General features: G+C 45.5%; 1 protein-coding gene across 2 annotated transcripts in view; it reads left to right on the top strand.

The window, feature by feature from the left end:
- Positions 1-277: 277 nt before the first annotated feature.
- Positions 278-15,097, top strand: part of PIP4P2 (phosphatidylinositol-4,5-bisphosphate 4-phosphatase 2) — a 37,291-nt gene continuing 22,471 nt past the window's right edge. The window contains exons 1-2 of one of the 2 annotated variants that reach the window (XM_034759456.1): positions 278-462; positions 12,455-12,600. In XM_034759456.1, coding sequence (XP_034615347.1) covers positions 357-462; positions 12,455-12,600 — 252 coding nt within the window. In that variant the 5' untranslated portion in view covers positions 278-356. Of the gene's footprint in view, positions 463-12,451; positions 12,601-15,097 lie in introns of both variants that reach the window. The other variant, XM_034759455.1, reaches the window with a different exon arrangement.

Raw genomic sequence — 15,097 nt, 5'->3', positions numbered from 1 at the left:
ACCCTCATCTTAAGGCTCAGGCATTAGCTGCCCTGGGAAACAAAAACAGCTGCCACATGAGTTATTCCCCCCACCATCATCATCCTCAACTTTGGCAGAGGCTGCAGGGAATGGAAGCTCTGCCCTTCCCCATCCTCTGCCTCATTAGTTTGTGACATTGAGAGTCCAGCTAGTCCCACCCTCCGTCCTTCAGGTCCCTTCCCTCTCCTGGTCCTGCTCCCAGGCCCTCCCCCCGTTCTCGCGCTGCTGGTCCCGCTCCCCTCCCCCTCGCTCCAGTGCCTTGTGACACGCTCACACGCCGGGCGAGCGAGGAGAGCGCTTCCCCGGGCTGAGCCTGCCCTGCTGCCGCAGTAGTCATGGCTGCTGACGGGGTGGACGAGCGCTCCCCTCTGCTCTCCGCGCCCAGCTCCGGCAATGTCACCCCCACCGCGCCGCCCTATTTACCAGAGAGCAGCCCCAGAGGTGAGTCCCCACTGCCCCCTCCCCCCGGCCAGCCTTTCCAGCCTGTGCTGGGGGAGAGGGTGGGTGTCTTGCACAGCTGGTGCGTCCCGCGGCTTGGCCTGGCCCTGCAGAGGTTTCTCGGCGTGCCCCGGAGGCTGGGGTATTTTCTTGGCGGGGGGCAGGGTAGGAAAGGCTGCACGATGAGTTTGCAACGTGCCGCATTCCTGGCTTCTCCGCAGCAGCCATCAGTGCATTGTTACCGGCGGCGAGTCAAACGTGCAGACCCTAACGCGCATCGCTCAGCAACTGCTGCTTGGCCTAGGCAGAGGCAGGGTGTGTTTGGTGCACACATTGTTCCTGTGTCCTTGAGAGGCTGTTGCTCAAGAAACAAACAAGAAAAACTATGCAATTTGTCATTGAAAGCCTCATCACCCTTCCCTCACCCCCAATCTGTTGACTTGGGGGTTCCCTGTTCCTACAACCCACGAGCAAGTCATTTTTTTACCTCAGTTCAGATCTCAGTAATTATTTTTATACTGAAAATTGTAAAAAAAAAAAAAAAAAAAAAAAAATTGGGTGGGATATTACATATGTAATTAGTCTTCATTTAAAAATCCACGCACCTTTTGGTGCTGCTTTTGAAGCACCTTTGTGAAAAGTGACACTAAACTTCTTGTGGAGCTGAAAGTACCTTTTACCTTTCAATATCTTTTGCTTGAGCTGCCTTAAGAGGGAATAATGCTGGCATTATTATCAGACTTGGAGAAAATCACGTCTGATTTGTGCCTGATTGCTGATAGCTGCTCTTTGATGGGACTGCCTTGCCTTGAGGAGAGGGACAGGTCGTTGTTGGGCCTTGAGAGGAGCAGGCATGTGTATAGTTTAGTGAACAATAGGCTGAAGGAGGAATGGAATAAACAAATGATAGTTTCTCAGGTAGCAAAAGTAATCTCACTTTTTCTTTGTTGCATGGAAATTTGAGCAGCAAAGAAAAAGCTGAGAAACAATGGGTAATGCTTTTAAAAAGGCAGAGTAGAGCATATTTCTAGCAACACTAACTACATTCACATTTGAACTCTTTTTTTTTTTTTTTTAATAAGCTATTTTGAAAGGTAAATTATTGGATTTTAGTCCTCCCATTAATTAGAGGTGGGATTAAACCAAAGGATATTTTAACTGAACTATAATTTTAATTTTAACTAAATTCAGTATGGTCAACTATAGTATAGGACACAGAGAGAATCTTACCTGCAAGCATATCTTAAAGAATCAAACCGGAACAAATGGAGAAAAGACATAGAAAGACCCCATTTCATTTCCAATGGTCATCAAAGCCTTGTACCAGTAGACACGGGTGGTAGAATTCTAGTCCGGTGGGCAAACTGGCACTAGAGAGTAGCTCTCTGTACAGTAGCGTCTATACCGAATATAGTGACTAACACATGTCATTGCGAGTTTGGTTTTGCAGACCACACACGAAAAAAGCAAGCTTGATACAGTAGGTCATTGACTTGTGAATGTGGGATCCAGATTAATGATGTATTGTTAAACTCTCTTCTATAGGTGTAATAAAATTGGTCTGTTGGTAAAGGTTGTCTGTTCAGTAAGAGGGAATTAATTTTTACTTAAGCAAGTAACTTAGATTTGGAGCTAGGAATAGTAATAAACATGATCTAAAAATTAAATATAATTATGAATCTATGGTTTACTAAACACATTGGTATAGATGTTTTTTAAACTAGTTAAACCTCTTGAGTGAAACAGAATGTCAGAAAAAGCTCAGACTGTCTAAACTAAATGAGATTAGTTCAGCTTTAGTGGCAGCATTTAAAGTATGAGGTTCCAATCCTACTCTGGTTGGCTTTAATAGGAGCAGATTTTGGTCTCTATTTTTACCGGGCTTGTTACAAATTAGGATCTCCAGTTTTCACATACATATTAAACAGGATCTAAATCTAAACCAAAAAGTGATTTATATGTGAATACACTGTAGATGGGAGTTCTAAAGAAAGTGAACAAATGCTACAGGTGAGCAAATATGTTTTTTGTATACTGTAATCTTTAAAACAGTCAGAAAATCAGGGCTGGATATGAAAATCTAGCTCTGCTATGCCCTTGGTTAACTTTAACCATCATCTAGCATTCTTAATTACACAAACCAGTAACACAGGCCTCAAAACAGAGGTCATGGAGATTGGATTTTCTTTCCCTGAGATCTAATTATGCAGAATTGCCTTCACTCCTTATGTTTATAACCTCCTTAGCTTTAAAGTATATTGGTTTTCAGGCATTTTGAATTCTCATACTCAGTTACTTTTTTCCTAGGAGTCTTTGTTTTGTAACTATTACTCTATGTACAGTTAAGAGTATTTTGAAAATGTGATTATTAATTATGTAATGGGAATGAATCAGTGCAATGACTTGGGTTTGAACCCAGATATAAGCCTATGCTGTAGCACTTTTCTTAAACCTGGTTCTCATGCCAATTGATACTATTACTTAATAGTTTCTTTGATGTCATCAGTGAAAATTTGTGAGAGAGCCCAGCACTTAAATTTCACGTTCAGATGGCAGGAGAAAGCAACAAGCTTGAATGATTTTGGCATGTAATATTTTTATTAGTACATTCTATACTCCTCCCATAGAAAAGGCGCAGAATCCATGTGTTAATAAAGCATTTTGTTGTGCTAAGTATGTATGCCAGATCGCCTGTAAAAATCACTTACATGAAAGTCGAAATTATTTTGTTTTGCTAGTATGGCTTAAAGGAATAGTGAAAATTTGTTGGCATACAGTATATAGGATAAGTTGCTGTAGCTTCCTAGTTAATTGCCTCTCTACCTCAATTACCCTTGAGGAAGGCCAGTTGCTAGTTAAAAAGAAAATGTATAATATATAGCTGCTGATTAAACTAATAAAGACTGCACTGTAATGTGTACACACAAGGGGCAGAGTTAAGGTTGCACATTCTGTAATCTGAAACTGTTTAGCTACACACCACTAGATAGGCTGTCCCATACACCTCAGGAGACCTGCAGGAGAAACTCCTCTCTCTTGTATGTCTTAGGAGCTGCAGAGATGCTGAAGCAGGTGTTCTTCAGTGGTGAGGTGCCAAAAATAGATCATGGGGGAACACCCAGTGGATCACACCTGCTGGTTGAGCATGCAAGAAAATCCATGGATCACTGGGACCCAGCAGGAGCACAGGCAGTGGAAAGAAGGAGCTGTTCTCACCTTCGGCTTTCACCTAGCACCCAGTCAGAGATCAGTTCCTTTGTCCCTATCCACCCGTGGTTCTAGGCCTAGGGATGTGGTGTGTCAAGGAGCAGTGGAGCTTGCTTTCTAGCCTCTCAGAGCAGTGTCCCCTAGTCTCCAGAGCTGAGAGCAGGGCCGCACATAGGTTTTTGGGGGGCAGGGCCAAAATCTGAAACGGAGGGCCTCCCCCTCCAAAAATCCCCAAGGATGCAAAAACATTGAGGGGAAACCTGGGTGGGGAGCGAGCAAGCCCACCCTGCACTCCCTTTATAATGGCAGCCCCTGGCCCATGGGACTGAGTTCAGCTCCCCGCTCAGTGGATTGTGACCTGGAGCATGGGGTTGCAGTGCCACTCAATTTGGGGGCCTTCTCAAACAAAGGGGCTGGGGCACTGCCTCTTTTGCCTCCTGCCCTGTCAGCCCTGTCTGAGTACATTAAACATTTGGACATGTTCTAATTAAATACAGTACCCAATAGATGGTACACAGCTGATTTATTCCTTTAAATTGGAGGGGATGTCGCTTGGCGGTGTAGCAGCACCCTCCTTTTGGGGAAGAAACTGCTGCTTCTTTCCTCCACCTTTGCTCCTAGCAATTCGTGTATTTTTCACCTAGGCTAGCAGGCTTAGTTTTCAGGCTAGTAGATGCTGGATACACTTTTCAAGTGCTGGCAAGGCCTTAGTTATGTTCTTATTTATGAAGTTTTCTAAGAGGTAGAACCATCTTTTTAATAATGAGGAGTGTGTGGCTGGTAACACATCCCCAGGGCTCAATGTGATGCATTGGAAGCACCAATAGGTAGGGAGTATCGTCTCTTCACACAAGCAGCAGGGCAGGATCTCTCAAAAGCACAGAGTGTGGTAGGGATTGTCATATCCCAGAAGGGCCTGGTTTGTTGAGTTAGGGATTTGGAAATGCCTAATCCACAAGTGTGTGTGCTACGGCGAGCAGATAGTAGGTGTGCATATTCCTACTGAGAGGAGCAGCAGAATTCACTATAGAGAAATAATCCAGCAGCATGCCTATGACAGAGGATGCATTGGGTATGGTTCTGCTGGCCAGGGCAGGATTTAGATTCTAACCTCTTACTGGCAGGAGTAAGCTTGTTTGGATGTAGTGTGGTGGTCCTCTAGCTTTGTTATTCTGCAGTGCACATTGAGGGGAACTTTCTTCTGGACTATCTCCCAGTCACTAACTGCCTGTGTCCCTAACCACCTGTCTGCCTTATTTTGTGGACCACCATCAACGGTTCTGCAGACTACTGGATGGCTGTAGACTGTGTTAGAGAGGCACTGAAATAGAGCAATAACTTCTTTTTCTCAACGTATTCTTCATTACCTCCATGTACCCCTCCCCCTTTCCATGCCCCTTTTTAGGCCCAGAATCACAGCATCTGCCTGTGAGGAAACCTGGATGCAGATCCCTTTGGAGATAGTCTCTGCCTTTCTGAATGTCAAGCAGAGGAAGATTTTCAAGGGTAATGTGAAATATGGCTTCCTAGGAAGCCAATACGTTACCACATCCACAGCATTCCTATCCTGGGGAGAAAGGGACCCACCTCTAGCTTGAACTAGGATACTCTGCATAACAGAGAGCATTCTGCTGTCATTGATGATATGATGTAGCTGTTGTTTTTCTTTTGTTAGAAGTAACATTGATAATGTAGCTATAAACCATAATATCAATAGCAGTAATCAGATTTCATTACAGGTGCTCTGAAAAGATCTATGGCTTGTAAAAACAAGACTTGCTGGAAATGACTGGATATCAGGAATACTAGGCCTACGCATATGAACTGTTTTATTGCTGTCAGTATATTGTATCTTACAAATGCTACAAATATTTAGTCTGAAATTCAGACTGTTAAAAAAGCCATCTGTAAGTGCTATATTAATGTACTTTGAAAGCTGTCTGCATTTCTATTAAGAGTTCATGACTGGCAGACTCCTAACCCTGCTAGAGAATCTGTTTGTCTTCTCCTCACAATATACTCTTTGCTGAAATTTAATTCCTGGTACTGATTTGTTTTTGGAACTCCTCTAAATGCATTTTTTTAGCATGAAGATTATAGCCCCAATATTTCCTGCATTTTTGATGGATATTTTTGCCCAGTTCACAATCAGCCTTGTTCTAGTTCAGATGTAAACATCAGGTCCAGTGCCATTCTAAAAGATAATCATAATTTATCCTGAGATATTGGAAGTAGCTGATGTGGCAGGATGCTAGAATCTGTGCTGCTCACCTGGGAGCCAAGCAGCTCTAATATGGGGCAATTGTAGTGATTCTTTCCATTACAAGTCTTATTTGACCAATCTCAGGTCTCCATCAGACTTCTGCTGCAGTGGAAGAAGATTGCTGCTTGTGCTGGATTCCATCAAGCATAGTTGCCAATATTTAAAAGGGCATGCAAATACAGTTCTCCAGGCAAACAGCAGTTCTGTGGGCTGGTAGTCTCCCAGACACTGGGAACTTTTGTGTGCATTCTGGTGATCTCCAGGACTTAAAGCATTTTGCAAATAATTGTCACAACACAATAGCTGGCACTTGTTGCCACCCTTCTTTTATGGAAGGGGAAAATGAGGCAGAGATTACAGCCTCACAGTGAATTGCTCTTGGGGCTAGGATTAGAAGGCAGGAATCCCTTTGTGACTCTTCCCAGTGATACCTAGAATTGTGAGGCATCTTGCTGCCACCTGCCCTTAGCATGAGGAAACCTTGTCTGTACCTGCCAGGGGCCAGCTCCCAGCCACAGGCAGTTCTCAGCCCCTGTGGGGTCCACTCTCCCGCATGCAGGCTAGCAATAGGCACACTCCAACCCATGAGTCCTCCAAGCTTCCCTCTATGGTGTCCAGCCCCCTAACCACTGGACACTCCCAGAATTAGCAGGCCCGTTGTTCCCAAAGGAACAGTACACTGCAGCTTACTAGTCACACCTTAGAACCCAGCTTTGCTTAACACACAGCATTCAGATATGTTTAGAGAGTAAGTATAACAAAGAACAGAGATTCAAGTGATAGCAAACAAAAACAACAAAGGGTTACATGTAAAATAAAAGCAGAACATGCATTCTAGAAACTACGCTTGACTAACATGATTCCCTCTTGTCTAATAAGGCACTGCTTAACCAAAGTCTTTCACACAGCATTTTTCCACTAGGAAAGCTGAGATCCTCCTTTCATGGGACCAAGTGTGCTGGCAGCTTTCCTCCTGATGAAGGATGCCCTTGCTTCTTTCTGCACCCCTAGATATATTAGACAGTTCTTTGTTCCTCAGCTATATATATATTTTTATATATATAGGCTTTACCAAATTCACAGCCATGAAAAACACGTCAGACAGTGAAATCTGGTCTCCCTCCCTCCCCCTCCCCCCCCCATGAAATTTGGTCTTTTGTGTGCTTTAACCCTATACTATGCAGATTTCACAGGGCAGACCAGCATTACTCAGATTGGGGGTCCTGACCCAAAAGGGAGTTGCAAGGGGGTCACAAGGTTATTTCAGAGAGTATTGTGGTATTGCCACCCTTACTTCTGCACTGCTGCCCTCGGAGCTGAGCGGCCGGAGAGTGGTGGCTGCTGACTGAGGGCCCAGCTCTGCAGGCAGCAGCACTGACATGAGGGTGGCAATACCACGATACCATTCCACCCTTACTTCTGCGCTGCTGCTGATGGCAGCTCTGCCTTCAGAGCTGAGCTCCTGGCCAGCAGCCGCTGCTGTCCAGCTGCCCAGTGTTGAAGGCAGTGCCACCGCAGTAATGGTAGCAGTACCGCAACCCCTCTACGATAACCTGGTGATTTCCCCCCCCCACACACACTTCTTTTTGGGGTCAGGATCCCTACAGTTACAACACTGAAATCATTAAATTTACAAAATAGACCAAAATAGACGGTGAATTTGGTAGGGCCCTTCCTATATACAGCTCCCACCACCTTTTTTCTCCTGAAATCCTCACCCTCTCATTAGCATTTGACTCAGTATGCAAATAGCATTCCATTTGTAAGACATGCAATACACAATTGTCATCTAGGGAGATGAGTGTCTCCCACCTCCTGTCTTGTGAAACCTGCCTTAAGGGACACTACCTGTGGGTGACCTGCCTTTAACTACAATGGCCTAAGAATGTGTTTTGCTCTGTGTGTGTGTGTGTGTGTGTATATATATATATGTATGTGTGTATGTGTATGTATATATATATCTGCACATACATTCCACAAAGATAATGGCTTCAGTAGGAACCTTATATGACCCTCTTTGGTGAACTAGAATGTAAATACCAGACCCAGAGGATCAGAGGTCCTTGGGTCTCTCCCTTGTTCTTAGTTCTCTTCTTAGCCTGCTAGATGTGATGCCTTTTGTTATTGAGCTGGCCCGTCTTTGGCTAGAGCTGGCTGCTCAACATGAGCCAGCTCTGTGGTAGGCAGCTTGTCCGATGCTGGAAAGGTGTTCATGGGAGCAGTAGCAGCAACAGCCCAGGCACCACCCCCTGTCTGATTTTTCCAACTTTCAGTCATCTACGGTTTTTTAAAATTACACTGATCTTTTTACAATGCACATGCAGTAGGAAATATTGCCAGACTCCAAAAGTATTTACTTTGGGTTCTTACGGATTACGGTATTGGCTTCTCTCTCTACTAGTGGGTAGTCTTGAACTGAGAATGAGGAGAGCTTAACTTGTCTCCACATATAGGCATGCCCAGGCATTAATCCACATGGCATTGCAGTTCTTCAGAAAACAACCAATCATTAAAATGTTCTGAAATTACTCCAAAAATCTTCAAGAGTGTATTGGTTTCTGCAAAGGATGATGGTAGGCTGAGATTCTGAAAATGAGCCTATCCTAAATAATGAAGGGCCAGATTCTGCTCTCAGCTGCACTGGTGTAATTCTGGAGTAACTCCATATATGTCTGTGGGGTTACTCCAGAATTTTGCCAGTGCAAATGATAGTAGACTTGAGTCTGAAATTTACCAAAATTATGTTTTGTTTTATTTTTTCAGAAACATTTAACATGCATGCACCCAAAAATGCAAACAAATCAAAGGTCTTGGGTAGCTTGTGTGTAGGCTACACAGCAAAGAAACAGGCTTTAACAGCATCTTAGAAGATTGTGATTTCTCATCATTAGGAAATATATTGTAGGTTTTTTGTGTACTTCAGTACCCTGCCTACTCACAAAAACGGAGGGAAAGAATGAGTATAGTGTTAGGGTTGCCAACTTTAATATTTAAAATCTAGACACTCCAGCAGGAGTACTGGAACCTCCCCTGCCCCGCCGCTTCCCCCAAGGCCCTGCTCCTGCCCTGCCTTGTCCCTCCAAGGCCCCGCCCACCATTTGTTCCTCTCCCTCTCCCCCCCTCCCGTCCAGATCAGGAGGGACTTGTCTGCAGAGCCAAGGCTGGGAGCTGCAGGTGCCCGACACAGGTTGGAGGTAGCCCCGGCTGGGTAGGGTGGCCAGGTGTCCGGTTTTCAACCGGAACTCTGGTTGAAAAGGGATCCTGGCAGCTCTGGTCAGCGCTGCTGACTGGGCCATTGACTGTCCAATTGGCAGTGCCGTGCAGTGGTAGCTGCCGCTCCCGGGAAGCAGCTGGCATGTCCGGCTCCTAGGCTTGGGGCGCACAAGGGGGTCTGTGTGCTGCCCCTCCCGCAGGCTCACTCTAATTGGCTGGGTCAGGGCAGGGGCTGAACTAGCACGATTTCTGAGCGCTCAGCAGGTGGCTGTTGAGGAGTTGTGGTGTGCACCTCTTCTGCTGTTGCCGGCCCTATTCTCGCTCTCCTCCTGTGGCTGGGCTTGAGCTGCGGCATGTGCCCTCACTGCCCTGTGGTGAACCGTGGTGTGTCGCCCCATCGCTGGCACCCAGGAGTTTGAGGTATGTATCCCCATCTCTGAGTGCTGGGAATAGGGCTGCACCCCTATCCCCTTCACTGCATCCCTCCCCGTCCCATCCCCCGCACTCTCATCCCTCCCTGTCCCAACCCCCCCACACTCTCATCCCCCCCCATTGCATCCCTCCCCCTCCCATCCTTCCCTGCCCCCACACCTACCCATCCCATCCCTGTACCCCTTACAGCGCTCTCCCACCCATCCTCTCCACCTCCCAGATCAGCCACCCCATGTCCTTCACCCCCCGCCCTGCACTCCATTCACCTCCATACACTGCTGCACTCCCATTATGTCCCTATACACCCCTGTGCTTCCCACAGCCTCATGCACCTGTAGCTTTCTGCCTCCCCCTGCCTCCTGATCCACCCCACATACCCCCCACACTCCCTCCTCTCTCCTTCACTGCCCTCACCCCCATCCTGCTCTCATCCTTAGCCTCTTTCCCTCCCCATCCTCTCTCTTCCACCCCCTCCCATCTTTTCCCTCCAGCCCACCCTCCTCCCTTCCCGGCTGGGTGATTTAGGCAGCCCCTGGAAGAGTGGCGTCCTTCTGGGCGCCATCATAATCAGAGAGAGAAAATAAAAAGGCAATAAAACTCAGCCAGCAGCCTGGGGCCAGGCAGAGCAGAGCCCCCTCAGTGCCAGGCGGCCAGCCTCCGACCCCTTCGCTCTGATATTTGAATCACACTTTCCATCTCCCACGTTCAAACTGTTACAGCTCCTGGCCTTCTCCTGGTGCCTGTTTGGGCCTTGTAGTGAAACTGAGCACCTGAGCGAGGGTGAGGGAAAGCAAGCAATGGAGGGAGGGGGAGATGGAGTGAGCGGGGCGGGGCAACGGTGTTTGGTTTTCTGGAATTAGAAAGTTGGCAACCCTACAGCTGAGTAAGGGTTGGTGCAGGTGATGACCCAGTGCTTCCCCATCTCCCCCGCCCGTGATGACTGGACTTCGGATGTCCAATCAGTAGACTTGACTGGACTTTCTGGTCCAAAACTGGATACCTATATGGCTACCCTATATAGTGTCTCCACAAGCTAAAACAAACTGGTAGGACTAAATTTGGGCCTGTCAGCTTTAATAGTAGCCCTTTAATTCTTTCCAGCAGCTGCTGCTTTGTTGAGCACTGCTTTTTTGTAGGAATATGATGTGACTCCTGGTTTCTTTGAAACATTTGTTGATAGTTCGGCTGTGAGTACTGTATAGTTTATTCAGTGTCTCTTGGTTCCATGCTTAAAGGGGAGCTCTTTTGTACACACTTCCTACTTTATGCTATTTTCAAGTGTTGGGCTTCAGTAATTTTTACCTCCTCCTCCTCACAAATGCACATATTTAGTGCTCTTATTTCAAGACACTAATTTACATAAAAAGTGACTAAAATAGACTCGAGCTATTATCTCCAGTAAAACTTTACTTAGGACTGTCATGTGTTCAAATGAATTTTGTTGTGTTACTGTAATGTGTTAGACTGTGTTTTCTATTGCCTATTGCAATTCCCTATTTAAGAACACATGTATAAACTGTAGTGGGGACCTAGTACCTTATTGCCTTCCTGGCTTCTTACAGACAATAGGGTTAGAGAAAGGGAAATCTGGTCATTCAGAAGGGTAGAAAGCCTTTTTGGTCCCTCCTCATGCTGAGCTGTTGTTTTTTAAATGACATTTCCTTTTAGTGCATTACATAAGCTGCATTTGCATTTACACTCCCAGGCCTTGGCTACACTGGCGCTGTACAGCGCTGCAACTTGCTGCGCTCAGAGGTGTGAAAAAACACCCCCCTGAGCGCAGCGACAACAGCGCTGTAAAACGCCAGTGTAATCAGTGCTTGCAGCGCTGCATGCTTGCTCGCAGCGCTGCAAGCTACTCCCCTCGGAGAGGTGGAGTACTTACAGCGCTGCGAGAGCTCTCTTGCAGCGCTGGCGGCAGACTACACTCACGCTTCACAGCGCTGCCGCAGCAGCGCTGTGAAGTCCCAAGTGTAGCCAAGGCCTCTGTCAACAGAATACCTTCCCCTAAAACCCAAAACTTGTCTGTGTGTCTGCTGAAAGCTGGAGCCCCACGGTTGGTCAGTTCAGCCTACTACTGCCAAAAGCAGAATTGTTTTCCACAAATTTCCATGAAGGGACTAATTCAGGCCTTTTAAGAATGTGGATCTGTGAGGTGCCAAGTATTCTCCACTCGTTTTGACTTCAGTGGAAGTTGAGGGCTCTCTGAATCTTCAGGGTGTACTTTTAGCATCTTGTGGGATTGGGACCATAGCCCTCACTCTAGGGGAGCTATTCTTGGGAGTCAGCAAAAATTTCCTTTCTTTTAATTTTACCTGATTTCTTCTAGTGTTACCTTTTTGTATGCCACACTAAGTATATCTGTCCCAATGTTGCATCCTCTTCAGGTAATATAAATGCTTGCCAGGACTTTCCCACTTACTCAAACCATGCATATTTTATTTATCTGTTTTCATTTTCCCTCCAGAAATCAATTGTTTTCTCCCCCACCCCTCAGTCATTGTTATTGTTTCTCTCTGAACTCTTTGGAATTTGGCCACATATCTCTGGTGTTGAAGTGCCTGGATACAAATGCAGTATTCCAGAGGCAGACGTGTCACCTCTTATCGCCTTCCCAATGTGTGATGTGATGCTTCTGTATTATCGGTATTCTGTAGTATGGTTATAGAACTAGGACTAATGTATAAATACAGAATATTAGGGAAAATCTGTAAATAATCAGTTTTTTGATTACTTTAGATAAACAATAACACCAACCACTAACTTTCTGATTCTGTGTCTTAAGTTATTGTAACCATTGGAAATATTTTCTGCTGTAAAGTGACCCTGATCATCCTATTGGTTTGGTTGTTGAACTGTTTCATCATTTCTTTGCAGCAGAACTCCCCCCTCCGTATACCGCCATAGCCAGTCCTGATGCCAGTGGTGTTCCTGTAATAAACTGCCGTGTGTGCCAATCACTAATCAATTTGGATGGCAAGCTTCACCAACATGTTGTTAAATGCACAGTTTGCAATGAAGCTACGGTAAATGAGTTCTTACATTTTCCATTGTTGCTGATGTTCTCTCTTAACTCCTGGTTACGTAGAAAGGGTATGTCAGTATTACTGATCACCTAGCATGTTTATTCAAGGATTATTGACACAAGGTGGGCTCGTTTATGTGTTAGCAATGAAAATGTACAAAGGCAATGAAGTCTTCAGGCTCCTAAGCTTACTTGTTTCAGGTGGAATGCATCTTGCTTTCCATCTCTTATTCTTTGCAAGCAGGAATTCAAAGGGTTAAAAGAGTCAGTTAAAGCAGAAGCTACCTCCCTGATGTTTTAGGGAGATGAGACAGCATGAGATGATAGGCTTTTGGGGTGGGGAGGGGTTGAGGGAAAAGGGGGGACAGTATTTCCAGATCTGACAGAAAAAAAAATCGAGGTGCCTTAAGTATTTTAGGTGTAAATTAAGGAACACAATGCCTAATCTACCCAGTGGACTACATATGTGTACTTGGCTGAATATGTGCACTATTTTGTTAAATAATACTCTAAAGTCTTTAGTTTTAAATATTGTTTAGAAAGTTTTGTGCCGTATATATAAACTCCACCCCTTCCCCTCTTATTTAAAAAACAAGTTTTCTCAGGACCTGAAATCTATAATGTCCCCTTGACATATAAAATCAACCAATGGTAAGTATGGATTTCATTATGCTCCCCATATCCGGGACTGCAGTGTTATACAGTGAGAGACAAATGTGCCTCTTCCCCTTGGGTTGGTGCAGAGCATCATGTTTGCAGCAGAAATAAAACATTTCCATTACATTGAGGAAGCAAGATTTTTTGGATCATAAGTGGGATTCCCCAACTCAACAGAAATCCCATCCATACACTTTAGAGGAGTTTGGCTGGGCAGAGAATATTGAAAGGGCAGTGGAGGGCTACTCCAAATGGCATCAATTCCCCCACCTCCTCAAGTCAAGTTAATCAGCATTATATCATGGGGTTCATGTCCCTGTACTGAATTTAACCCACTCATCCACACATGGAGACTGTGGCTTGCTGACAGCACAGGACTGTTGAGACTCATGAATCTTAGGTTGATTCTACATTCTCTAGTGGTTACAGACCTGCCTACTGCTGCTCTGTCCCAGCCTTTTCTCTGCTTTGTCCCAGTCCCTGCCTCCTCTCCCAGCCAATCCCAGTCTTACCCTACCAGTTCTTACCCTACCCTGCTCCTCAGTTCTTGTGCCTGGTGCCACAGCAGCCCCTGGCATCTGGAGGAACAATGTCAAGGAAAGTCTCCAGCATCCCTGTGCTGGAGCATATCCAGTACAGATGGAATCTTTGGAGAATTTAGCGACCAAATTTTACAAGCATGTGTGAGCTGTGACTTTCAAAGGCTTAGAGCTTGGCCAACGCTGGATGATTTCTCGTGGTAGCAGCAAAAGGCATAGCCCTGACATTAAGCTTAACTTCCTATCAAATTCCAAGCCCTTGCACTAAAGCTAGAGCAATGGAGATGCTAGAGCTGCTGGACAAAATGTTTGTAAGCATTTTTTTAACATATGTTACTTAGCGATTTCCCTAATCTCATTTTCAGAAATGGCTGAACAATTTTTGCTGAAACTTTCCAAAAATATTTAGCCTGAGGCAGTCACCTGACAGGGAAAAGGTCAGCTAAAAAGTTTGGCAGAGTAATTGAAAACTGTATCTTGTAATGGAAAGTGTTGATCAACCGTAGCTATAAGTGTAAGTTACCAGCTCTGCCTATAATAAAACTTTTCCATTAGAAATATGTCAATTAACGTGTGAATACGCTGATAGAAACTGATATTTCATAGCTTATTAGGTCAGGAAGGAACACTATGATCATCTAGTTTCATCTTTTGGATAACACAGAAAAAATTAAGAGAACTTAAAATATTTTTAAAGATATATTTTTAATTTTTTGAAAAGAAAAGAGGGAGTGGGGTTGTTGTAGCAGTAAAAATGTGCTGATAGCAGGAACTCCCGAGAGATGATAAATGCAGGCCCTAGCTTTAGGTGTTTGCGATTATCTCTTGGAGAATAAACAAGCTACCTGATTCTCTTACTATTATTGATTAATTTGTATTACCACAGCACCTAGGAGACCTCTCATGCACCAGGATGTTATTGCGTTATGCCAGTGTTTCTTAAATTGGGGTCGCCGCTTGTGTAGGGAAAGCCCCTGGAGGGCCGGGCCGGTTTGTTTACCGGCCCTGTCTGCAAGTCCGGCCGATCGCGGCTCCCACTGGCCGCGGTTTGCTGCTGCAGGCCAATGGGGGCTGCTGGAAGTGGCGGCCAGTGAGTCCCTCGGCCTGTGTCACTTCCAGCAGCTCCCATTGGCCTGCAGCGGCGAACCGCAGCCAGTGGGAGCCGCGATCGGCCAGACCTGCGGCCAGGGCAGGTAAACAAACCGGCCCAGCCCGCCAGGGGCTTTCCCTACACAAGCGGCGACCCCAGTTTGAGAAACACTGCATTAGGCTCTATAGAAACACAGGCAGATAATATTTTAG

The sequence above is a fragment of the Trachemys scripta genome, chromosome 2, assembly GCF_013100865.1.
Source record: "Trachemys scripta elegans isolate TJP31775 chromosome 2, CAS_Tse_1.0, whole genome shotgun sequence".
Taxonomy (NCBI): Eukaryota; Metazoa; Chordata; order Testudines; family Emydidae; genus Trachemys; species Trachemys scripta.
The sequence above is the reverse complement of the archived record's forward strand: the minus strand, read 5'-3'. Positions and strand labels throughout refer to the sequence as shown.